Below are 25,711 nucleotides of genomic sequence, written 5' to 3'. Positions count from 1 at the left end.
TCTCCCATCAGTTTCAATAGGATGATTTGCAGAGGTTGGAAGAATGGAGCCCATAATGAATACAAGAGTTCCTGAGAATTGAATTGTGGCAAACGTCCTAGCCACTGTCATCTCTCATGGAGCTCTAGATGAAGAAGAGGAGGATGGGAATGAAGATGCTTGTGAAGAACAGTTTTAGACTTTCTCTTTTGTTTCTCTTGTATGGATGATGAAAAGAAGAAGTGAATGATAAGGAATCAAAAGGAAAAGAAGAATGAGGATGATGGTATCTATCTAATTAGCATTTATTACTGTAGTATCTGGTCTCTGGACATGGATTATTAGTTACAGTGAGCTCTGTCCATATGGGACTACTAATTCTCTATCCTACTCTTTGAGTTAGCCATTAGGTTCTTGAGCAGATATCAAAGCTTTATTGTGCTCTGAGTATCTGGCAAATTTGGTGAAGAGGTGAATTTAGCAGCACACTATGAGTGGGGCAAGAGTTGGACTCATGTCAGTCTTCTTTGGGAAGGAGTCTAGAGACTTGTACCTGCTGTTCAGAAGGTTCTGCCTCTGGTTCCCTCCCCAGACTCAGTGAGTTATAGTGTGCCAAAGGATTGCAGCTGCTATGATAGATTTAAGGAGTGTTGATTCTTGAGATAGCATGGGCCTTTCTCAGCAGTTCTGAAAATGTGATCCATGGACCACATGCTGGAAGTCTAAGGAGAATCTGCATAGTGCTGGCTCCTTGTTACAGTTTCCTGCTGTTAAAACACATTAAAGGGAACTAAAAATACTTAATGTGACTTCTCCAAGGGAGCAATTGCTGTAGTTGTCCCAAGGCTGTTGTGATCAAGGACAGGAAATCATCTGTGTGATTGTGAATGAGAAGGGATGTGGGCTGGATGATAGTTAATGTGGGAGTGTGTGCATGAGACAATCTTTCACTTGAGACATTGTACCCATTATGAAAAATTCTGAGAACCCTAATGTGTCACAATAAAAGATCAGTACCAGAAAGTGGATGTGAATGCTCATCTAGTCTAGTTTGTGGAGCACTGGTGTAATATGATCTCTGCAGTTTGTCCTGCTTAGAGGACGGGTATGATGTATTACCTGCACCTTCCTGATGATCTCATAAGAACTGCCATACTGGGTCAGACCAAAGGTCCATCCAGCCCAGTATCCTGTCTACTGACAGTGGCCAATGCCAGGTCCCCAGAGGGGTGAACCTAACAGATAATGATCAAGTGATCTCTCTCCTGCCATCCATCTCCACCCTCTGACAGAGGCTAGGGACACCATTCCTTACCCATCCTGGCTAATAGCCATTAATGGACTTAACCTCCATGAATTTATCTAGTTCTCTTTTAAACCCTGTTATAGTCCTAGCCTTCACAACCGCCTCAGGCAAGGACTTCCACAGGTTGACTGTGCGCTGTTTGAAGAACTACTTCCTTTTATTTATTTTAAACCTACTGCCCATTAATTTAATTTGGTGGGCCCTAGTTCTTATATTATGGGAACAAGTAAATAACTTTTCCTTTTTCACTTTTTCCACACCACTCATGATTTTATATACCTCTATCATATCCTCCCTTAGTCTCCTCTTTTCCAAGCTGAAAAGTCCTAGCCTCTTTAATCTCTCCTCATATGGGACCCATTCCAAACCCCTAATCATTTTAGTTGCCCTTCTCTGAACCTTTTCTAGTGCCAGTATATCTTTTTTGAGATGAGGAGACCACATCTGTACGCAGTATTCAAGATGTGTGCATACCATGGATTTATATAAGGGCAATAAGCTATTCTTCGTCTTATTCTCTATCCCTTTTTAACAATTCCTAACATCCTGTTTGCTTTTTTGACTGTCGCTGCACACTGCGTGGATGGATGTCTTCAGAGAACTATCCATGATGACTCGAAGATCTGTTTTCTGATTAGTTGTAGCTAAATATCTCAGGGGGAGGGAGAATTACATACTGCAGGCTGAAGGGATGAACTCATTAACCACTGAAGCCAGGAGGTCCTCATCAGAGGAAAAAGGTGTAGACTATTCTTACCACTCTAAGGTGGAAAATGGTACTTTTGGCAAATAGAGCTGTTTGAGTATCTAGAATCAGTGTAGGGGCGGCACTAGGCATTTTGCCCTCACGGCGACTGGCAGAGCGCCCCCAGTGGCTTGCCGCCCCAAGCACGCGCTTGGCGTGCTGATGCCTGGAGCCGCCCCTGAATCAGTGACAAGTCCACCATGATCCTGGAGGCTGGGCATTATGGTCTTGAAAACCCTGTATGATCTGGCAAATGTGGGTGAGATAGGTGACAAATATCTTAGGGAAGGAAGAAGGTGAGTCAAATCATTGCATATAAATGATCCAGAAGGCCTCAGTCTTCTTTTCTGCCTGCTATCTTGTCTGCTTTTGATATTGTGGTGTAAGAGGAGTAGGAGAAGGATAAGTGTGGCAATGTACATATGGAGGATTTGAAGACAGCCTAGTCTCCCATTAGATCCAGATGATAGAGAAGGGGAGGTGACCTGTTGATGTCCCTTCCTGTCCTACATTTCTGTGATTCTATGATAACAGCAGCTGTATGGAGGTAGCCTTAAAAGTCCTGCTTTCTGCTTGCCTCTCTGCACCCTTCTCAGAGTTCTGGGTGAAGGAGAGAAGGACACAAAACGGAGAGCAAGAAGGTTGATGACCCTTTGAATGTGTATGGTGAAGGAGCCAGCCCGGGCTGCACCTCCCAGATGTGAGTGACGGTGAAGACAGAGAGCAAGATGAAACTCAGTGGCTGCCTAGATGTGTGTGAGGACTCATTGCAGCCCCCTCCCTCCTTCCACCTTTCTCTGCTCATTGTCTGGCCCTCACACGTAGGTGGGATGCAGTTTGTTCAGTAGTTCCATGTGTTTCTCAACTCTTCCCCACCTCCCCACCCCCGTTTCCAACCAGTAGGAATGAGAAGTGGGAGATCTGGAACAGCTACTCTCAAGGTCTCGCCTCCAAGCCCCGCCGCCCCCCCCAAACGGAGCGCTGATGTGTTGGAGAGGCTGGAACACGATGCAACTCCTTCCTGCCCTGGCGGAGATGTGGATAATGCAGAAGAGGGGGTGAGGCAGGCACTGAAGGCCAGGGAGCCTGGCAATTCCACCCACTTCGCCTTCAGTTCTCCCAAAATGTGGGCGGTGAAGAGGGTGATGCACGGGGAGAGCCGTGCGCGCCTGTCTCACGTTGTGTAGCTGACTCCCCAGACCCCCTCTGATCTACAGCGCGAGGCGGCGGCGGCGTGTATGCAGCATGCAGCCTGCTCCTCCATTCCCCCCAGCCTGCTCGCTGGGATGCACGGAGTGAGGAGGAGGAGGAGGAGGAGGTATGTGTCATGCCATGTAGCCACTGCCCCCCACCTCCCGGATGTAGGGCGCGAAGAAGAGGAGTTCGTGTGCAGCTGATCCGCCCTTCCCGGGTGTGCAGGGCGAAGGAGGGCCGCAGCGGGTGTGCAGCGCGCGCTCGCTCCCGGGGATGTGCAGAGCGGCGGAGGGGGGTGGAGGTCACTGTCTCGGTAGAGCTGGTCCCACCCCCGGCCTGCGCTCTCCTCCCCCGCGGTCCCCTCTTCTCCACCCTCCCTGACGTCTGGAGCTGGCAGCCCGGCCGGTTCCGCATTCCCGACCCCTCCCCGCAGCCCAGGGGCCGCTATATAACCGGGGCTGATGCAACCCACCCAGCCGCCCGCCACAGCTTGTGGGAGGGACGCACCGGGGCAGCGACGGGGGGCGGCGGCTGTGGTGGCGGTGGCTGCTGGCCAGGCGCCCCGGGGGCGGCAGCTGCTCCGGCTCCTCCCGGGACCAGACTCGGCAGGACGGGCCTGGGGACAGGGGCAGAGCACCGGAGCCAGGCGGCAGCAGAGGGGCTGAGCGTGCAGCCTGTCTCCGGCTCCGGCAGCCGGGCCCCGGGGGCACCTCGGCCGCCTTCTCCCTCAGCACGGTGGGTCTGGGCGGAGCGGGGAGAGTGGGGGGGCAGCTCGGTGCGGGGCCGGGAGCGGGACCGGGCAGAACAGGGATCGAGACGTGGGGGTTCGGGAAGCCCCGGGCTCCCTCCCGGGGGTAGCAGCTGGGACTGGCCGGCCCGGGACCCGGGAGAGCTGCAGGCTAGCTGCAAAGCCCGGCCCGGAACCTGCACCGGCCGAGGTCAGGGGGAAGCGTCGGGGGCTCTGGGCCTCTCGCCACATCCTTGGAGCGATCGGCCAGAGGGGGACGATGCTGCCTGTTGCCCCAGGGCTGTGTTGTGCTCGGGGGTCTGCCGTGCTGCCCCCGTCCCCACACGGATGGGGGCGCTCAGGAGTCCAGGGTCTCCTTGCGGTTTCCCATGGGCTGGGGGCTGCCGCGTCCCTCCCCGTGGCCAGAGCAGAGCGGCTGCGTGTCCCCCTATTCACCCCAGGGACCGCCTGCCCCCTGCCCGTCATGCCCCCGGAATGTGTGCTGGCCCTGGGAGCTGCTGAGCCGGGTCCGGCCCCTTTTCCCCTCTCTGCTACCGCCCGTGAACGCGCCCAGGGGGCTGCTGGGCAGGGAGCTCTGACTTTCTCTTTGGAAGGGAAGCTCAGCCTAGAGTTTAGGCAAAGCCTGGCCCCTATCCCTGTCCCGTGCTGGTTGGTGTGAAGACTCCCCGGAGTGTGTAGGGCCTGGTGCCAGGTACCGACTGCTTTTATTTCTGTGAAGCCAGCGGTGTGTTAGGGGCTTTACAAGGCCTTGCCCTCAGCAGCTTGCAGTCCAGCTAGACAAGGGAAGGGAAACAACAAAGGGGAGGTGAGGCCTGGGGCACCCATGGGTGCTGGAACAATTTGTATATTGGGGTGCTGTGAGCCATTGAACCGAACTGTAAACTCTGTATATGAAGGAAATCACTTCAAGCCAGGGTCTGGCAACACCCCTAGTTCCAGCACCTATCACCTGGGGCTTTGGGTGCTAGAACTTTATGCATGTCTGGGTGTCCGCACAGCTTCTGGTAGGTTAAGGAGGGTGGACTGCTAGGGTAGGGCAAAGGCTGACAGAGCTTCTTAAAATGCCAAGATAGAAGCTTCCTGTAGGGCTGGCTCCAGAGCCTGTCCTCTACTGTGTCTACAAGCAAAATTCTCCTCAAGGTGCACCTGGACATTCTGTTCTCCTTCTGTGCAAGGAAGTCTCACTGATGTCCCTGGCATCTAGATACTGTACAGATGGGCGCATCACAAAGGTAAAAGGGTATGCCTACACTAGACCCATGGCATTGCTGCAGCTTGGGCTCACGGGGCTAAAAACTGCAGTGGACGTTCAGGCTTGGGCTGGAGCTCAGGCTCTGAAACTATGTGCTGGGATTGGGTTTCAGAGCCCAGGCCACAGGCTGAGCCTAAATGGCTCTATGCTGCAATTTTTAGTCCTGTAGCCAGAGTCAGTTGACCCAAGTTCTGAGACTCAGTGCTGTAGGGTTCTTTACTGCAGTGTAGAGGTACCCAAATGAGACCTGCACACACATGGAGAGCAGAGTCAAGGTTCACAAATGCAGTATTTTGCTCTAACTCTAGCCATATGTTTTGATTAATGCCTGTTTTTGACAGGTTCTGGTAATGCAACTCATTTCAGTTTGGTGCCACAGTGGGGAGTGGATTTTAGCATCTTTGTAGATTTTGTTTTCTAATTCACCTGTCCACACAGTGAATGTGTGGGTTAAGAATAAGAGAATCTGAATTCCGAGAGGCCCACTTCAGTTTTGTTACAAGGAGCGTTTCAATATGTTCTACTATCCCATGAGTGTCCCTACTTGCTCTCTATGCCCTGGAAAGGGAGGAAGCCCCTAGAGATTCCCTCTGCTCACTCAGTCCCAAGTCCACTTTAGTAGTCAGGCATAGAACTGGAAGTCACATTCTTTTGTGCTTTCTGCTCCAGAAGGCATTCTTCTATTTCAGTGGTAGCGAAATAGCTTTGAGAGCAAATTGGGGGGAAAGGGAGAAATATCGAGAGAGAGAGACACACACACACATTATGTTTCCATTTTCCTTTAATGAAGGCCCTGTGGAGGTGTATTTGAAAACACAGGGTCTCCTATGCCTTCAAGGAGGGTGAGAACACTCTCTTGGCTGGTTCCAGGGCCATATGCAGTGTATGGTGGGCCAATGAAATGGGGCCTGGCTCATTCTTTTGCTTGTCTTGGCAGCCTGCTTCATGGCTTGTATTACCAGCTCTGGAACGCAACCACTGCCAAACTCTGTGTGTGTGTTTCTGTGCGCGCGCATGTGCACGATCACTGAGAGCACAGAAGAGACAAATGCTTCAGCAACTCAGACTCAGATTTTTTAGCATGTTTCTTGAAACTTGCATGAAAATTTCTATCTGGAGGCCTTTGCCAGAAGCCTGCCTTGGGAATTTGCTATTTAATTCTTACATGGGGATGTCTTGGAATGTCACTTGTTTGAGAGCAAATTCTTAGTCTAACTCCCACTAATTAAAAGAGAAATACCCATTTATAGGGTGGGTGGGTGTGGTGCAGGGGCTGCAGTCCAAATCAGCTCTGTTCAAAGCAGCAGTTGGCTGTCCCAGGTTTACTTGCAGTGTAGTTGTAACCGTATCGGTCCCAGGATGTTAAAGAGACAAGGTGGGTGAGGTAATATCTTTTATTGGGCCAACTTTCAAAAGATATCACCTTACCCACCTTGTCTCCCAGGGTTATTTGGCTGTTTGGGGATTTAACCGAATCTCAAGAAGTGAAGTGCAAACTGTCGTCTCTTTCTGCAGCTCGTCAGCCTTGTGCCCTTAAAGCCCCTATGGATGTATCTGCGCCTTTCTCACAATCTAGTATTCCCTTCCTCACAGTGTTTTGAGGTCCTGTGTTATGGCCCCTGCTAAAGAGGAGTTTTGCTAACTAGCCAATATCAGAATGGGCAGCTTTGAGCACTGTACAATTGTTCCTCTCACCTACTTTCTCGCCCATGCTCTGGGCTGAGTTCGCTGCTCCTGCTGCTCTCCGGTGGCTGGATATCCAGAAGAGTTCAGTTTGGTGCTAAGCTCTTTTGAGATTCTGTCCATTAGTGTAACCATGGGAGGTGTGCAGGGTGTTGAGTACTTTTGGAAAATCTGGCCCCAAATCTGCTGTCCTGGAGAGTGAGACCTGTAGTGCACAGCACTAGCCACTGTGTTCGGCTACACAGTTCCTCCTTTGGCACTAGAGCAACCCACAGAGGAAAAAGGGGGTGTGGAGTTCCATCTATCACTGACTGGTCTAATGGATTTCCCAGTTGTTCAGAGTATTGATCCAAACATCGAAGGATAGTTAACCTGCAGCCAGACAACCTAAGGGTACATATGGGCTTGTCTGCTGAGCAGGTTTAGTATAAACTGATTAGTCCTGGTCATTATTTGGAAGGGATACTTTTAATGAACACCCCAGGGTTGCAGGAAGTGTTTTGAAGAATATGTACAGGGCATTCTCCCCTCTAGTCAGTGCTGATCCTAGGTCCCCAGTGCAGTGCCAGATGGTGCTGGGCTGCTGGAAGTGCCAGTCTTTCTGGTGAAATGTCTTGTAAAAATAAACTCCAGTTCTGACCACTTGTGAAAATTCCCCTGGAACATTTAACGACCACAAGAGTCAGGTTGTTAGCCTCAGTGTCCAGACCTAATTCCAGCTGAGATCATTACACTTTCCCTCCTTAAATTCCCCCAGCTGTTTCAGTTGGAAATAAGATAGTTCTTATCTTCATGTCCTAAACTGCTTGTCACCGTGCGTTGTGGTGTTAAACATCTGTCCTGTTCCACTCCAGAGATAATGATGATTTGTATGTGGTAGAGCCTAGGAGCCCTAGTCACTGACCAGAACCCTGTAGTGCTAGACGTTGTACAGACACAAAACAGAAAGACAGCCCCTGCCCCAAAGAACTCACAAGCTAACTAGATGGCTGCATAGCAATGGTGGAAGAGTGTGATCTTGATGTATAACTTGTTTAGTAGTTTAAAGCTTGGGAATCATTGGGATGGAAGTTGCTAGAGAAATAGGAGGAACAAGAGCTGATTGTTTAGCTCATGGCAGTTAAGGTTTTACTTTCAGATTAGTACATGTGATGGACATGGCAGGGAAGGATCCTGGGGTGGGAGGGGGAGGCAAGGAGGAGCCATATGATATGATATGATCTGTATCCAGAGCAAGGGATGGCACATGAAGGGGACTGATAACTACCAAGTTAGAAAGCAGTCGGGATGGCTGCTGTGGGAGGGATTGTGCTTTTGGAGAGCTCTAATGCAGCCGCCCTGAGCTGAAGTTGGGGGTTTAGTGTTGGACTGGGCATGTCTGACAGATGGAAGGCTGACAGGTCACTCCCAGGGGATGGCTGCTCCAGTGGGCTCTGTGGATGGCTGAGCTTTACTTCTGTGGATTTGTAACAAATGTTCTCTTTTAAAAGGTCCTGTTTGCAGCAGCATTGGAGATAACATTCCCAGTGCAGCCCAGGGGCACTGGAACAATTTGTATAGGGGGGGTGCTGAGAGCCATTGACCCAAACTGTAAACCCTGCATATAATGGAAACCACTTCAAGCCGGGGGTGCTGCAGCACCCCTTGCACCCCTAGTTCCAGCCCCTACTGCAGCCCAAGAGGCTGGGCTGGGCAGCATGGCCAAGCGGTGGGGCTTTCTGCTGAGGGATGGGACTGGGGAATAGCACTTTCTCTGCTGGAGAGTCTGTCTCTGATAGGGAGGAAGGCGGTGGAGCTGTCTCTCTGGTGGGGTTTGAGGGCAGCCAGTGGATCTCTCTCTCTCTCTTTCACACATTGGGGAGTGGAGGCAAACAGCAAGGCTGTTTGCTTGGATTCGTGCTCAAGTAAACCCTTAATAAAAAGCCCAAAGGCAGAGCTGTCTCTCTGTGAGACTCTTGTGGTATTTCTGCCATCTGTGTGAAAATAAACAGAAGTTCAAGGCAGAGACAGACCCTTCCCACACCGGAAATGGGCTCTGGCTTCTATCTTCTGGGGAGCAATCCCCCTCGGCCACTTTGTCTCCCTGCCACAGTCATCAGGGCCCTGGGGGTCTATTCCTTGGGGCCCAAGAATTCTGGAACAAGGCATTGCAGGGATGGGTGTTTATAAAGTCTGCGGCATATGACTATTCACATCCTATCCTCTTGCAAGGGCATCTGTGTGGGTGTCTCTGGGAAGGGTATTGATATTGCTTCTTCAGCCAGCACAGATCCAGGGTCTGACTCTAGGAGTTGCTTTTCTGACTCCAGCTGGAAAGTCTATTGCCGTTATAGGTAACTCGTGCAATCTTAGGCATACAGAGGCTACCATATTGCAGCAGGCTCCTGGTTCAGCTAACCTGGCAGCCTCACTCCGACAGTGACTTATAGTGCTTATACTATATCCTTGGTAGAGAGAGGGGGATTATTTCCTGAGCTGTCCCAGCTGGTGACTACCCTGAGAGCCCAGAGTGCCTTCGCAGTTTTGTCTTAGCTGATGTCACTACAGCTGATTTCTTTGATGCACTAAACATACTTGACTCCTTTTCATCAGGAAGATCCACTGATTTAATACAGAGCACACAAAAGGTCAGTGGCTTCCATTAAAGTTAGCACTTGCCAGTACCTAGCACACCATTATCTGAGAGGATAGGATACAACTGCAGGTCTTGGAGACTGCTGTGTTTTGGTTACTGGCAAATAATTTAATGATGATCACTGTCTGTCCTTTTACCAATTTAGACTGCATTTCTATGGCACTCTTCTGAGCATTCATTACCCTGCAGTCCACAAGAGATCTAAGGGTTAAAGTTATTGCTTTTTAAAGTAACGTGCCTTCTTGTGCTTGTATTGCAGGAATAGGTAAATAATACCGGTCCTTCTATAAACCATTTATTTGAAATATATAATATACTGCATTCATGATGAACAAAGTGAGGAACAGTTGCATGGGAATATCAGATAACAGAAGGAAAACTCTATTGCATTCTAAGGCACTCAGCATATTGAAAGCTTAGTTTTTGCTTAATTTCTACAAATTAATAACATTTAACATAGCAATTCCCTGGGGCCTGTCCTTGATGGGGTGGGAAGGCTTGTGTGCTCCTGTGACCCTGAGAGCTATGCCATTGGAAGTTTTCACTCCCTGTCAGGATCACCCAAGCAGATTGGTCAAAGAGTAGAGACCAGAGGAAAAGGAATCCACTGGTCCTCCAGATTGGGGGTTGAGTGATAGGCCAACAACCTATTGTTCAAAAAAAAAATGTTGAATTGTGGCAACACAACAAGGTAGCCATTCAGACAAACAACATACCAAAATAATGGACTCTGTCTTGGCAGAAATGACAAGGGAAGCCATCAGGAACCCAAGATTCTGACAGGTTCTTTATTGAAGGTAAAATGAACTAGGAACGTAGGTTTCTGCAACACTTGAACAATGTTCACTTCAACAACAACCAAAGAAACGCAAACAACCAAACAGATAGATGAATATAATCTCAAAATCAGTGGTTTAAGCAACTCTCAATGGTCTGGAGCTGACAAAAAAACACTTAAAAATTAAAATATAGCCATTATAAATTCAGGGAGGCAAGATGGGTGCCACTCAGAGGGTACAGCATTACTTATGACTTCCAAAGCAGAAAAATTGCTTATAAACTGAGTGCACATTAGCAGCTGATTGCTCTGAGCAAGGCTTCAAACATGATACGTGAAAATATCAGTTACTCAGTGTTACCAACAGATAACTGTGATGACCAGATCAAAGATCAGCTCTACAATTGCCTACAAACTCCAGTTGACAACATTCCCAAGCATGACATGTGCTTGTTAATGGGGACTTCAAGGCCAAGGTTGGGGATGACAGCAACAGCGGTGAGAGCGATGGGCAGACATGGGTTGCCAAAATCAGAATGGTGAAAGATTGGTAGAACTGTGCCTAGTATCAGGGATCATTATTGGTGGAACCCTGTTCTTCTACAAATATATTCATAAGGTAATTTGGAATTCCCCAGCTGGAGTTACCAGGAACAAGACTTTCTGTGTTTTGGAATGAAATTTAGATCTAATCTCTAGGATGTCAGGGTATACAGAAGAGCTAGTATCTGAAGTGACTACAGTTTGTGTGGCAACGTTGAAGATCTAACTTTTCTATACTTTCCTTCATCTTTCTCTCACCCCTAATATATTTATAGAACCTCTTCTTACTGTCTTTTATGTCCCTTGCTAGGTATAACTCATTTTGTGCCTTAGCCTTTTTTATTTTGTTCCTACATATGGTTTTGGGTTTTTTTTATTCATCTATAGCAATTTGTTCACGTTTCCACTTTTTGTAGGATTCCTTTTTGATATTCACATCATTAAAGAGCTCCTGATGGAACCATTTTGACCTCTTACTACCTTTTTGTCTTTCTTTTGCATCGGGATAGTTTGCTGTTTTGTCTTTAATATTGTCTCTTTAATTGCCCTGCACTCTCGTGAACATCTTTTTCCCTTAGATTTTCTTATCGGGAGAGGTTGCCAACTAGTTGTCTTTAGAAACCGTGTCTAGGAAATGTCTAACTTGTAGGTACATATAGAAATCCCAAAAAGGGTCATGTGCCCTGGAAAAAGTCTCCAACTGTCCTTTGGCAGCCCACATTTTTGAAATTAGTATCTTTCTAACCTAGAGGGACAGTCTATTCAGGAAGTCATTGAGAATTTTGGGATGGTACCAGGACACCTGACTGCACTTTTCAAAGTGGTGCCTTGGACAGGACATTGTCTGATCTCTTGAGGCAGCAAAGTGTTGTAGCCGTAAATCAGGCTAGAAAGAATAAAAGGAAAGGGATATGCTGCTTCACTGGTCTGCTGTGTGTGGGGTATTGTTTTGAATTTCTGTAAAATGTAGCCAGTTCTAAATGTGGAATTTAGAGCTGACCAGTGATAGAATTTCCAGGTGGGGAGGTTACTATCTTATTTTGTTTTCTGTCTTTGCAGCCTCATCCGGGCCAACTGACAATCTGTCTCTTCTCAGGCCATGTAAAATTACTACATATTTTCTCTCTAGTTCTCTTTTATACCAAGTAGGTAGGAGTACTGGAAAAACATCCATTTTTATCAAGTAGCATCAGCCCAACAAGACTATTCATTAGTTGAGATTCTGTATCTTTTATTTATTTCTTCATTTTCTCCTTTCCAAACTAAAATGTCCTAGTCTCTGAGGTCATTTTGTATTGAACACCCCCTTCCCCAGTGCTTTACGTTTTTCTTTCTGCTCTCTGCTCCTGTGGAGTTGATGGCCAAAGCTGAGTGCTGGATTCCTGGTGAGGACACACCCTGATTTACAATAATGCCCTTATCAGGTTTCCCGTACTACTTTGTTCCTAGACATTGTTGCTTTTGTTACTGTTGCTGTGTGGTGAGCAGATCCCCTTCTGTGAACTGCTCACAGTGACCTCTCACATTAAAGGTTGCCACCAGTTCAGAGCCCATTAGAGAGCATAAAGATTTAAAATTGTTCTTTACAATGTGAGCCACGTTATCACCTGCTGCCATGCTGTCCATTTCCCTAGTGGTGTTGGTATTGTACTCTGGCAGCTGCCTAGGCTGGCTTCATATAACTAGCTTTAAAACTATTGCTAGGCTGTGCAGAATGGGACCCTCTAACTCTCCTTGTTTAGCTGGTCCTCCTTCCTCCCAGCTCTGGATAACAGGACAACCCACATTCTCTTGCACTGTGTACATGGTTCTGGGTACACTCTCCCTTGCTGAGGCAGTGTGGGATAGAAGCCCTGACTTTCCCAGAGTCCATTGATGAAAACCCAGTTAGGCAGAGTCATGAGTGCATGGATTAACATGGTGACATGCTTGTGTTGTGAAAAAAGCTGCTGCATGGACACATTGAACCATGTATGTTGTAACTGGGTCATTTGCGAGTGTCAGCCTTGTTACACAAACACAGATGTAAGTTACAGTGTAGATGGTACCCAGCTGTTCTCTGTGCACTCAGTTGGTCTCACAGCCCCATTCACTCTTCCATGGGCTTCCTGCTTCTCGTCTAATTAAAGAACTTCTTATTCTTTTTCATAGCTTGGCTACTTCTTCATATTTCCTCTTAGCTCCCCTCATTCTCCAGCTTGTAACTGACCTGCCAGAGTTTGCCCCAGTCTATTTGCCTCACTTGGCCTGGATTTCTTCCCTCCCCTCTCTTTTTGTATTTGTTTTTGGCCAAAATAAACTCTTGTACCTGTGGATTTTTCCTTCTCTTTTTCCTTCCTTTTATTTATTCTGGAGGATGGATCCCATCTGTGATTCTAAGTTAGTCTTATGCAGCCTCCATGCTGATTCTGTGGTCTTAAAGGAAAATGCTAGAAACTTAATCTTCACTCATGCAAAGTTCCCCTGCTTGAATTTCAGTGTCAGACCTGGCCGTCAGTCTGATTCTCTGGAGAGGATGTCGGAGCCAGTGCACGTTGTGGTCATTGTTGATGGCTCCACCATATTTCCTGCACCAAAACCTGAAAATTATTCAGAACTATGTTTAGAGTAGTCTCTGATCTTGTCAGATCCAGAACAAGATGTTCCAAGAAGCAGTCACCCATAGTATCAAGAAATTGTTTCTTCAGACCACATCCTGAAGGGACCATTGATCAGTTGACATCTAAGTAGCTGAAGTTGCCCCTTATCACTCTTGTAGTACTTTGTTGCCCGTCTGATTTCTTTCCCCATCCTGATCTGCAGGAATGTCCTTCCTACTAGAGTTAATTTCTTTTGACCTAGGGATTTTATCCACATGGGTTCTGCCTGATGCTCCCCTTCTTGTAGGCATTCTCTCTCTCTCTCAAGGAGACTGTGGAATCCTGTGTGGGGAACACTGGTGGCTTCCCAGCCTCTGTGACCAAACCTAACTTTCCTCTGTCATTCATAGTCAGGATTAGTGCTATCCCAACCGAGTCTTACTGGTGAGCTTCATGCAGTGGTACATATAGTTGTTCTTGTGCCTCTTTTCCTGCACTGCCTCCCTCCCCTGCAGCCTTCCCTGGGAGCAGCTAGTTACTGACTGATATTGGTGTCTCCAAAGCCCCTTATCTGCAGCTCTTTCCTTTCTACTCTAGGCTCTCAGGAATATGCACAATTACTGTTCAGTCAGTGTGTTTAATCCGCTCGACGCGGCCACAGAGCTGGGGAGGGGGACGTCCCATGGCATAGCTGGGCCTGCTCCCCTACTTGATAGTGTAACCCTCTGCAGACCTCTGTCAGATGTGGTCATGACTCTCAGATCTTATGGGAGGACTCTCAAACGTTGGGAGATTTCATGTCCTTGCTGCTCTCCTGCAGGGACTTGAGTGTCCATCACCAATTACAATATGCAAGGAGTGTTAAATCTGGGGAATGGTTCCTCTTCCTCAAATAACTTTGCCTGTTGTAGGGAACAGGGGAGTACAATGGCCTTGTTGGTGTTTGTGTGCTGGGAAGGGTGGGATGAGATGCAATGATTCTGCCACAGGCTCAAATGGCAGTGTCAGAGCAGAGACCTGGGGGAATTGGCTCCTCATTGCTCTGAGACTGTATGTATCTCTTCACCCTCACAGTGGCACCAGAAAGATGTGGGTAGGGATCCTCATAACAGATTAGGTGAGTGACCCTGGTACCTGTTCCATAGGTTTGGGAGTGAGGGAGAGAGCAGCTGCTTCCCTTGGTTCATACCCTGATGGGTTTTGGAGTAAGCTGTGCTTGCTCCCACTTGTGGGACTCTGTGGCTAAATCCCTATAACAGCCTGTGTCTCGGTCTCTCCCTAGAGCAAGGAGCTGCTTGCCCTGCTATGATGCCAGGGCAGATTCCGGATCCATCCCTGACAGCTGGTGCTCTACCTGGGCTTGGCCCCTTGACAGGACTCCCGGGCACCACCCTGACGGTGGAAGAGCTGAAGTACGCTGACATCCGCAACATTGGGGCTATGATCTCGCCACTGCATTTCTTGGAGGTGAAACTTGGGAAAAGACCCCAGCCTGTGAAAAGTGAGGTGAGTTCTGAGGGGAATTCCCCAAGCCATGCCTGCCTCCGGGGGGCTGCTCTAAAGGCACTGTAGACCAATGTCCTCTCTATCCATGGGTAGTAGCTGGACAAGCTTTCCCTGCTCATGCTACCTCTGCCTCTTCCCTCCCCCCCCCCCACGCCCACCCCCAGACAATTCCATTTTGATAGGATGTTCAGTCACTGGTCTGTCTGCCAGGATGGCCCAAAAAGTTTTTAATGAGCTAAGCATGCTGAAAACTGGACTGAGATGACACCCCACCCTCTTCATCTCCTGCCACTCTGGCCTGGGGTGGGTGTGAACCACTGACCCAGCAGTGAAAGGCTCCATATCCTAGGCCAGCCCTCGTGATACATGAGTAAATTCAGACTCTGGCTCAGAGGAGAGAGACCTCGGTCACCCACCCACTTTACAACTTGAGGAGCCAGTCAGGAACTGAAGCCATGTGGCCTTTTGTCTATCGAGCTGTTATGGTAAATCTTCTCATCTGCTGTGAGAATGAGCCTTTGGTCACATGAGGGTTGGCATTAGGGCTCCTTGCTCCCTGGATGGCTCCCTCCATGGTCTTAGGCACCTCTCTTAACCTCTTCATGCCTCTCCTTTCTCATCTGTACAATGGCCGTCACGCTGTACTCCTCTCCCTGGGCCAGCGGGGTTCTGTGCGACTACTCCATTAATGCGCATGACTCAGTCAACAGCAGAGAGTCCTCTAGCCAGCTTTTGGATGCTCTTTGCATGTCTTGTTTACCGTCTCTGTGGTGGGAGTGGGGAGAGGAGATGCATTCTGCCCTGCTCTGCTCTAACATAGAGCAAGTACTGAAAGAGTTTCCTTAGAGCTGTAAGTCAGCAAACATCATGCAACGAAAAAGGGGAAATCCAAATGGCACATGCCAGAACCCAGGTGCAATGCCGTAACATGTTCCTCAGCCGCACTAGTCCTAAAGGCAGCAAGTTGAGGATAGTAAATGAAGCTGTTCAAAGCAGAGGTTTTGCAGCTGCAGCCTGGGTAAGCCAAAACTGCGTATCCCAGGAGTGGCCAAAGAGCAGCCTACGCACTTGTTACAAGGCAGTCCACAGCTGCCTTCATCTCTAGGGGAGGTGCAGCTCAGACCCTACAGATATTAGCATGCCTGGCTCTCCTGGCACTAGGATGAATAGACTGCTTCCTAAACCTTATGGAAAGGAGCAGCCCTACCTGGGGTGTGTGTCTGTACTTCCTAGGAGTCTGGAAAGCTCAGCATGGAGGTGGGAAGGCACTTAGATTGGTGCACAGGGGTGTTAGAAACAGTCACTGCTGGGCTCTGGAAATCTTCCCCTCCAAACCAGAGCAGGGATCTCTCCAGACTGAAGCCCTTCTCCTGAGGCTGCTATCTGTGGGGAAATTCATGTTAGTCATAGTCCAAAGAAGGCAACTCCAGCATCCTCCTGAACTGGAGAGAATGGGAGGACATTAAGCATGAAATAAAACCCTTCAGCCCCTCTCCCCACAGGGAATCTCTTCTCCCCCCCCGCCCATGTCTGGTTTAACCCTTTAGCTACTTAAATTCTTTCCTGTATGATAACCCAGTGCCCACTCTAGAGCCTCCTATGTATAGATTTCACTGAGCTTTAGAAACATGAATTAAGTCTCAACCCCTGGCAGAGAAGGCCAGTGCCATTTTATTAATGGGAAAACACGAGGCGCCCTCCTTTGTCAGACCGTGGCACAGGAAGTGGGCCTGCCTCGGTATCGCCTTTGAATCCACCTGTGCAAAGGAGTAGTGTCTCTGCAGCACACTGAAATCCTTTGAGTTATGTGAAATGCCACTGTCTGCAGATCCCTCATAGTAAAAACAGCTCCTCAAACTCCTCAAGGGTTACTCACAGCACCTCTTCAGTCCCATGCCCAGATCACTCACCCTGACACTACTCTGTCCCAGTTCCTGTGGCCCCTGTTTGAGGTCCCCACTCTCCAGGTCTCCTACCTTAGCATCCCAAGACCCACATTTCTCCCACAAGCCTTCTCCAGGAGCCCCAAAGACAGAATGCCGGTGGCATTCCATGTAGCTACTCCTGCTTTGGGATCAAACTCCCCCTTTCTTTGGGCTCAGCTTCTCCTAACCAAGGTAGTTCTTCCCCTTCTTCAGATGCCTCCGCATGAGCTCTTCTCTAACTCAGCTGGGGTTCCCCAGCTCTGGCCAGTCCTCACAATCAACCTCTTGCTCTTGCCAATGGCTCTCTGTACTAACTCTGCTCTCCTCTCCTATTGCTGCTCTCTGGATCTCCCTTTCCTCCTCAGGAGTCCCACCTGCCCTTCTCTCAGTGCACTCAGGCCTCTTGCCCTTCTAGGGCCCCGGTGCCGCCTTTTAAGTCCATTTTGAGTCAGTTGACCAGTCATAGGTGCACTTTTTCCCCCTCTTAAAAGGGCTAGTGTCACCCTATGACAGGCAGAAAGAGGGAAAGTGACTTGCCTGAGGCCACAGTATCTTTGAAGAAATCACAACGAGACCCCAGGAGTCCCAACTCCCACTTTCCTGTTGTCCCTGCTAAGCCACATGCCCAGAGCTTCTGTAACCTTTCTAGGAGATGTGACCCTTCTCTGTACTATGGTCTCTGAACTGTTAGGATGGATGGGGTAGTTTCTGTTTGACTGATCAGTGAGATGAGGACAGGGGAAGGATCAATCACTCCCTTTTCTGTGCCTGAACTGGCCAGAGCAGACCACAAAAATGTGTCAATCAGCTGAGAATCATGGAGAGCAAGTATTGTCCCACCAATGGTATTGCTCCCTATTGCTGCCACAACTAACGATCTGCTTTGCAGCAAACATGGGGAGATGTTTTTGCATGTTAAAAAGCAAGTGAGCTGTGATGAGTGGGGAGTTGAGAGCACATGTCCTCTCTTCTCTGTGCTCTTTCTTGCACTCAGCAGGCTGCTTTTAATAGCTCCTCTCGGCTCAAAGACTAACTCAGAGACAAATCAGTAGCTGGTGGAAGCTATGCTAATGAGAGTGGAATGGTGATTACACTGACTTCTAAAACCCTGCTTAATTGTGCACAGATTTGTTAGAGTTGCTTGTGCCCTTAACTCTGAAATTCTTACTCTTTCAAGAATCCAAAAGGAAGAATCTGGGGGCTACTTGAACTATTGGCAAAGCGTGGGGTCAAGAGCCTCTTTCCATTCACCTCCCTGCAAATGTTAGAAACACAGGAGTTTAACTGTGTATAGAAAGACTTGGCAACCTTATTTACATTAACGTGTACTGTGAGATCTAAATCTATTTCTGGGCTGTTCTCCTTGCCTGACACCTTACACTGTCACTTGCACTTCTGCAAAGCGAGTGTAAAACATTCTGTCTGATTTGATGCCCCCTTTGCACAGGGGTGAATGACATGCAGAGCAGGGGAGAGTTGGCCCTTCTGTGGATATTTTAATGGAAAATGCTCTTATTGAAACTGGCCTTGTTTAATATTTTATTCCCAGACAAACTACTTCCCTAAACTGGAACTAGGAGTGTAAGTGTATCAGTTATTTAAGGGGGGAAAAAACCTTGAAGAGAACTCTGTAACTGTCTGAAATGTTGGGAAGTCAATGTCTTGGTTACCCTTAAAACCCAAACATTAGAGATGCCCAATGGATTTCATCCAGTCACCTTAACTCTGACCTATCTCTGTGACCATCCTGTCTCGTGTGTGTCACATGGAGACATTTTGATTAAAGGGGTGTGGACTTTATAAAGTTGGCAACTTGTATAGTTTCCCTAGGTAGGAGACCAGGAGCCCTGGAACATGTGGGTTTGGTTTCATAGACATGTCTGTGGTACTCAGTTGGTTAACCCAACATTGCACTGGTGGATAAACTATCAAACATTCCCTCTAGTTCATAAGAGGTTCCTAATCCTAGGCACAATAGCTACATGTCACTGCTGAGCTTCATAGAACAACAATGTTTAGAACACCCTGTACTTGGAAGGAATTGTCCTTAGTGTGGTCCATTTTGGCTTAGAGATGTACAAATCTGTCTTGTCAATGACTGCAGTTGGCTATAGAGAAGGCAGGAGTAGTTTGCTGAAGTGATGACAAGACGTGCCACTGCAGCATTTAAACAGAAACTGTGTGACTTGACCAAGTGAGTGGCAGTTTAGTTTGATAACTTCTCAGAGTCCCTGATGTGATGGAGATGGGGAGTGGCTAAGGGCATGTCTACTCTGTAGTCATGGGGGTGACTGCAGCATGCGTAGACCTACTTGAGCTAGATTTGATCTACCTAGCTCAGGTACCACTACCAGTAAAGCCATGGCAGCTTGGGTTGTACAAGCCTGCCAAGGAGCATGGGTACTACTTGGGCAGCTAGTCCCTGGTGCTGCGGCTTCACTGCTACTGGTACCCACGCTAGGTAGATTAAAGCATAGCTTGTGTATGTTTACACGTGCTGCAGTTACACCTCCAGCTGGAGTGTAGACAGGTCTTAAGACTGGTTCCTGGTTTTCATTGTGCTGCAGACATTGACACAGAGGCAGAGTTAAGGCTGTTTGAGTGACTCTGTCTTGCAGTTCCATATTCCCTGATTTTAAAGTGTAACCTGAATGTTGAATTTCCAGGCGTTGTAAGACTTGTAATTTTCTCAAAAGATACAATGTTTGCTTAAAGGTAAAAGGCCCACTTCTTCAAAAGGTATTTAGGCACCTGCTTCCATTTATTTCAATGGCAGTTAGGCAGCTAAATACCTTTTGAGGATTTGGGTCAGCATCCTTAAGTAATAGATGAATATTTATGAACTGAATTGTACCATAACAAAGGGCTTGGGGTGGGTTTTTTGATGGGTTACTGCCCTAGGTTTTTTAAGTAATGCCTCTGATACTTTGATAGTGGCTTTCTGGCTGTGTGATGTAGGGTTAACACAGCAAGTTTGTCAGTTAGCATAGAACAATGGAGTAATGAAGTTAAATGCAGAAATTTATGTCTTTGCTCAATGCTACAATGGGATCTGGTATCTTGCTGCACCCTCCCTATACATCACACTCTGCACTAGGGCCTTTCATTACTCACTACGCTCCAAGCAGGGCCGGCTCTAGGTTTTTTGCTGCCCCAAGCACAAAAAAAGCCGGAGTGCCGCCCCAAGCACATGCTTGGTTTTCTGGTGCCTAGAGCTGGTTCTGGCTCCAAGGAAACAGGTCTGAGCACTATGAGCCCAGAATGCTGAATATGGTGCATGAGCAGAAAATGAATGGAACCAATCAGGGAATGGCTCATTCAGGTCTTCAAGGCTCTCTTGGGCCTGGCTAGTTGGGTGATGCTCCTGGAATGAGAGCACTCCCTTCAGCTGCCCCCAGCCCTTACCAGCTTCAGTGTAGACTTCACACATCTACAGCTGTAGACTGAACTGTCTCTTGCACTGAGATCCCTGCTTAGAAGCACTCTGATCTGATCAAGCCACCCATGTGCTTTGAACAGGCACTAAAGAAAATACTTTTCTTGCAATACTGTATCTGCCTGTTACAGTATCAGCCCAGGGTTAGCTAACCTGAGATAGGGAAGAGAGTAGAAGTCTCTCCCATTTGCCCCCTTCCCCTCCCCACACACACGTCCACAACATTGCACCAGGGCTGCACTGGACTAATGCACAGACCTCAGCTCTGTGGTATGGGCTGAGTGTAGCAGGGGAACTTGGCAGCATGAGGAGAGGCCCCTCTCTGGGGGCTGTTCTTGCTCTCAGCCATGGGAAGGTCAGTGTTGCTCCTGGCACATGAGACCACTACTATACTCCCACACATCCGTGTTAGGGGCAGGGGAATCTCTGCTGTTGCACAAGACCCTTCTCCCCTGCACAACAGTTTCTTACATGGATTACACAGTTCTGTGGTGAAACTAGTTTGCCTCACTCTAGAATCCACATTACAGAAACAGAGTAATTTGTCACAAGTGGGAGTGATCAGCAGTCTGTGCTCCAAAGAGCCCAGAACTGGACCTAGCAGGTGGAGTTGCAGGGCAGGACTGAGGTGTACTGATAGCAGCGTGCGAGGAGAGGAAGGGGAGGACAGACCAAAATAGCCAGGGATACTGCAGATCAGGACTGAGGAGAATCAGCTGAGGTGTGGGGGGAGGCTTGCACAGCCACTGCTGCCAGTGAGACCTGGCGAGGGGGCTATTGCCAGCTGCATCACTCCCCAGTTACTTGTCTGGCTGTTCTAATGTGGGGCCTGTGTCCTGTTCCAGCTGGATGAGGAAGAGGAGAGAAGGAAAAGGCGCCGTGAGAAAAACAAAGTAGCAGCAGCTCGATGTCGCAACAAGAAGAAGGAGAGGACAGAGTTCCTGCAGCGGGTGAGTGCCCCATGCCCTTTCCCCAGCAGGCTTGATACAGGCTCCCTCTCCAGCTATGCTTCACTGCAGTAGGCACCCCTCTCTCCTCTCCACTTGGAGAGGAAAAGGTGGAATGTACACCCACTCCCAAGGCTATTAAAGGCTCTTCAGCAATTGACCAGCAGGGGCTGTTCATTCTGCTGAATCTCACTTCTCACCCAACTGCAAGGTTCAAAGAGTTCCCTCCTCCAGTCACTTCCTCTCCCTGCATCTGGGAGCCCTGAAGCTGCCCATAGATCGTGAGGCCTGGTGTCTGGCAGATGCAATCTCTCATTTGGCAGTTGCATGGTAGGACATAGGGCCACTCTCTCATTTTTCCCCAGCTGGTCCTGCAGGGTAAATGGACCATTACCTCATGTGTCTGTTACCAGCTAGAGCAGGTAGCTAGCTGAACCTACTCTTGCAGCATGGGGTGTGCTGGGGCAGGAAGGCATCTGACACACTTACCTTGGGGGTGTGAGCTGAATTCCGTGTCCTAGCACTGTGTGCAGCCCTGCACAGGGTGCACATCTCACCCAAATAACCACAAGGGGCCACAAGCCCAACCAGTGCGACACAAACTGGTGCCCAGAGGATACACAGTGAGTACCAGGATAGACTCTAGAGACTTGTCAGCCCCTGACATGCAGTAGTACAGAGGTAGGCAACCTATGGCACGTGTGCCAAAGGCAGCACGCGAGCTGATTTTCAGTGGCACTCACACTGCCCGGGTCCTGGCCGTCCGGGGGCTCTGCATTTTAATTTAATTTTAAATGAAACTTCTTAAACATTTTAAAAACCTTATTTACTTTACATACAACAATAGTTTAGTTATATATTATAGACTTGTAGAAAGAGACATTTTAATGTTTTTAGAAGGTATTAAATGAAGACTCGGCACACCACTTCTGAAAGGTTGCCAACCCCTGCAGTAGTAGAATGCCCATGGTCTGGTCACTTCTCCCAAAGCCTGGAGATTCCTAGTCTGTGCACTAAAGACACATGAAACCCTCTCCCAGAGTGATTCCCATACAGTACACACGTGTACTCTTCCTCCTACAGTGCATGGTGCCACCCCAAAGATCACACACACACCATTGCACTCTCACCCCTTTAGCAGGAATGCACCTCACATTCTCTCACAGTCATGTGCAGCAAGAGGCACCTCTTGGATGTGGGGCTCTTGGACACATGGTTCTTTTTAAAACAAATTCACTCAGTAAGACAAGCCAGTAAAATCTGAACCATAAAAAGATCAGAAATCCTTGTTGCTTCTCTTCTCGCTGAGAAGCTGGGTCTCCCTTAGTTACTGGTTCCTCTTTACTTCAGGGATGAAAAATACTTCAAGTGCAAAACATCTTTTTTGTAGTGTTCAGTTCAGTTTTATTAGATTGCATATGACGTGTCTTTTGTGAACATGAGAAAAACATACACAATCTAAAACAGCAACATCCTTATAATACATTCAAATGTCATTCAGAACTCTCTGGCATAGTGTTAAAAGGGCAAAAATTACCACTGATTTAATTTACTACTGGGGATTGAGAAAATACTAAAAACCATTGTCCTTTGAGGTGATGGTAAAGAATTTTTTATTTTTTTTAATACAAAAGAGGTATAATCCAGAGTGTTCTCAGAAGCTGGGATATTCTACAGGCCAAAAGATAATGAGGTAGATCTTCCAACACTCTAGATTTACACGAGCAAATCTCAAGATGTGAAGGAACTTTTCCATATCTACCTTTAAGGACAGCAGTTTCTATGGTTTGGAATCTTTGCCGAATACATAAATGCAGATTTGATAACTTTTTCAAATATGGTTCAAAACCATGGGCCATCTTCAGAGTAGAAAAATCAAAGGGCCAACACAGAATCATGAATTATAGCCAGATCTTCTTGTTGAGGAATATCTATTACTCTGTTTGAGTGGTTGATTCAAAGGGTACGTCTTCACTACCCGCCATATCGGCAGGTAGCAATCGATTTCTCGGAGTTCAATATATCGCGTCTCATCTAGACGTGATATATCGAACTCCGAACGCACTCCCGTTGACTCCGGAACTCCACCACCGCGAACGGCGGTGGCGGAATCGACGGGGGAGCCGCGGACGTCGATCCCGCCCCGTGAGGAGGGGTAAGTAATTCGAACTAAGGTACTTCGACTTCAGCTACGCTATTCGCGTAGCTGAAGTTGCGTACCTTAGATCGAACCCCCTCCCCCCGTGTAGACCAGGTCAAAGATACTGACAATAAGCGAGTAGTAGAAAAACTCAACTTAGCTATACTTAACCAAGACCAGACATGATTTACACCTGTTAACGATCACAAAAGCATTGTTAGTTGTAGATTTAAGCCATTCCCCCAAGATGGGGGTGTGTACCCAATAAAGGTGCCGATTAATCTTCTGGAACATCAGTCCACTTCGCTTGGATCATTGGGCACCAACCAGGACAAAACATTTACTAAATGTGCGGTAGGGAACAGTCTTGCTTTGGGTCCCAGGGAATGGCCAGGAGGGAAAGTCCCATTTGATCCCAGCACTAGATTCTACTCCCCAATAGGAATAAAGTCTAGCCAGAAGAGTTGGCTGTCACTGAAAGTTTTCTTGCGGCTCCCTGAGCTGCATCGCTATCAGTTTCACACTGGGCTGCTGAGCAATATCAAGCAGGGTGGTTTGCAAACAGACCTTCGTTTGGTCAAGGGCCAGGTGTGAAAGTAATTTAAAGGACTTACCAGTACACTGGAGTCCTGAGTAGGGGGCAAGGCCTCAACCGGAAGAGGCGTGGCCTTTAAATACCCACGCCCTTTAAATCACCCCCAGAGCTACCAGTTGCAGAGGTGGCTGGGAGCTCAGGGGCGATTTAAAGGGCCCGGGGCTCCGGCCACTGCTACCACAGCGGAGCCCCTGGCCTTTTAAGTCACCACTGGAGCTCTGCCACCACTACCCCAGGGCTCCGGCAGCTGGGCTCAGGTGGAGATTTAAAGGGCCCAGGGCTCCGGCTGCTGCAGGGAGCCCCGGGCCCTTTAAATCACCAGCCTGGGGAAGCCGGTCCGGTCCAGCATGGTGTACTGGCTCTTGCCGGTACGCCGTACTGGACCGTACCAGCTTACTTTCACCTCTGCTGAGGGCAGTTTCTCTTTGTGTATTGTGTGTGCAGGAGAGGGAGATTCAATGCTGGGCACTGGGTACCGTAGAGCAGGTTGTTCTTTCCCCACAACTATGAGTTGACAGATTAAAGCTGTATGTGTGTCTCTGGCCCTGCTAGGAGTCCGAGCGTCTGGAGCTCATGAATGCCGAGCTGAAAGCCCAGATAGAGGAGCTGAAGCAGGAGAGGCAGCAGCTGATTCTAATGCTGAACAGACACCGTCCCACTTGCATTGTGCGGACAGACAGCATCAAGACACCGGAGAGTGAAGCCAACCCACTGCTTGAACAACTAGAGAAAAAGTGAAGGTGGTACTGGCCAGGACAAGGAGGAGACAACAAATTGGGGTCTCCAAAAAGTCGCCTATGTACTGTATGGAGAACTGTGCACCGAGGCCTTGTCCAGCCAGAACCCAGTGGGCTTTCTTGGGGATTACAGGCCAACCAAATAATGGGAAGGAGAAGATCAGGAACCTGCCATTCATCCCACTCTGAGGCTGAAGCTGGGATGGGTCTAGCAGCTGTGGTGAGGGCAACCCCTTGCAATACCTCTTCATGGCCCTTCAGCCTGCTCACCAACCCCAGGGATCAAGCAAGCAGCCCGCTGCAGGGCGTCCTGAAGCTGGATCACATTGAGATACAGGGAGGGGAAGTTGCATCTTCCTCTCTTCCCACACCTACTGGTATGCACCTAGCTGGGAGTGGAGGCTTGACCCAGGAGAAATGAACATGTGTGGGAGATGGATGGCAGGCAAAGACATACTGTCTGTATCTCCCAGGTCTGTCCTATCTCCGTCCCTCTGGATCCTGCCACTGCTCCTTGCGCACACTCCGGAATGGAATCCGAAACAAAGAATTGCAAACACTTGACACAAGCCCTGCCTTGCGGCTGGGCCTGTCCATGGCACTGTGGCGCAGGCGCCCCACAAGCACACTCAGTATAATGTTTACAGCCCAGCTGTCCCTGTCAGCCGTGCTTTTGAATGCACATTTTTACACTTTTTTATATTTTTTACAAAGTTTTTATACAGCTGTCTCTATATGGATTTATATAATCACTAGACGTGATCCCATAGAAATGTATGTTATAATGGTCCGTTTGTTACAAATGCATATGCCACAGTTATCTCATTGTGTTACTTGTTAGGTGGTGTCTGGCTCCTTTCCCCTCGGCATGCTGGGAAAGGGGCCCATGCAGCCCTCCACACTGGCTCCGCTACCATCTCCATCCATGTACGTTCTTCGTAATACGCAGTCCTGTATCTCTCAGTAAATGTTACTTTGACTTA

At 48.4% G+C, this 25,711-nt stretch overlaps 1 protein-coding gene across 2 annotated transcripts; it reads left to right on the top strand.

Moving 5' to 3' along the window:
* Positions 1-25,711, top strand: JDP2 (Jun dimerization protein 2). Of its 2 annotated transcripts, none has more exons than XM_045016079.1 (4): positions 1-265; positions 14,725-14,948; positions 21,155-21,259; positions 24,544-25,711. In XM_045016079.1, the coding sequence occupies exons 1-4, from the start codon at positions 226-228 to the stop codon at positions 24,727-24,729; spliced, it is 555 nt and encodes a 184-aa protein (XP_044872014.1). In that variant the 5' UTR covers positions 1-225; the 3' UTR covers positions 24,730-25,711. The 2 variants fall into 2 exon arrangements, with proteins under 2 accessions (XP_044872014.1, XP_044872015.1); XM_045016080.1 differs by lacking the exon at positions 1-265 and adding an exon at positions 3,660-3,959.

The sequence above is a fragment of the Mauremys mutica genome, chromosome 4, assembly GCF_020497125.1.
Source record: "Mauremys mutica isolate MM-2020 ecotype Southern chromosome 4, ASM2049712v1, whole genome shotgun sequence".
NCBI lineage: Eukaryota > Metazoa > Chordata > Testudines > Geoemydidae > Mauremys > Mauremys mutica.
Note: the sequence above shows the minus strand (reverse complement) of the source record. Positions and strands in the feature narration are given on the sequence as shown.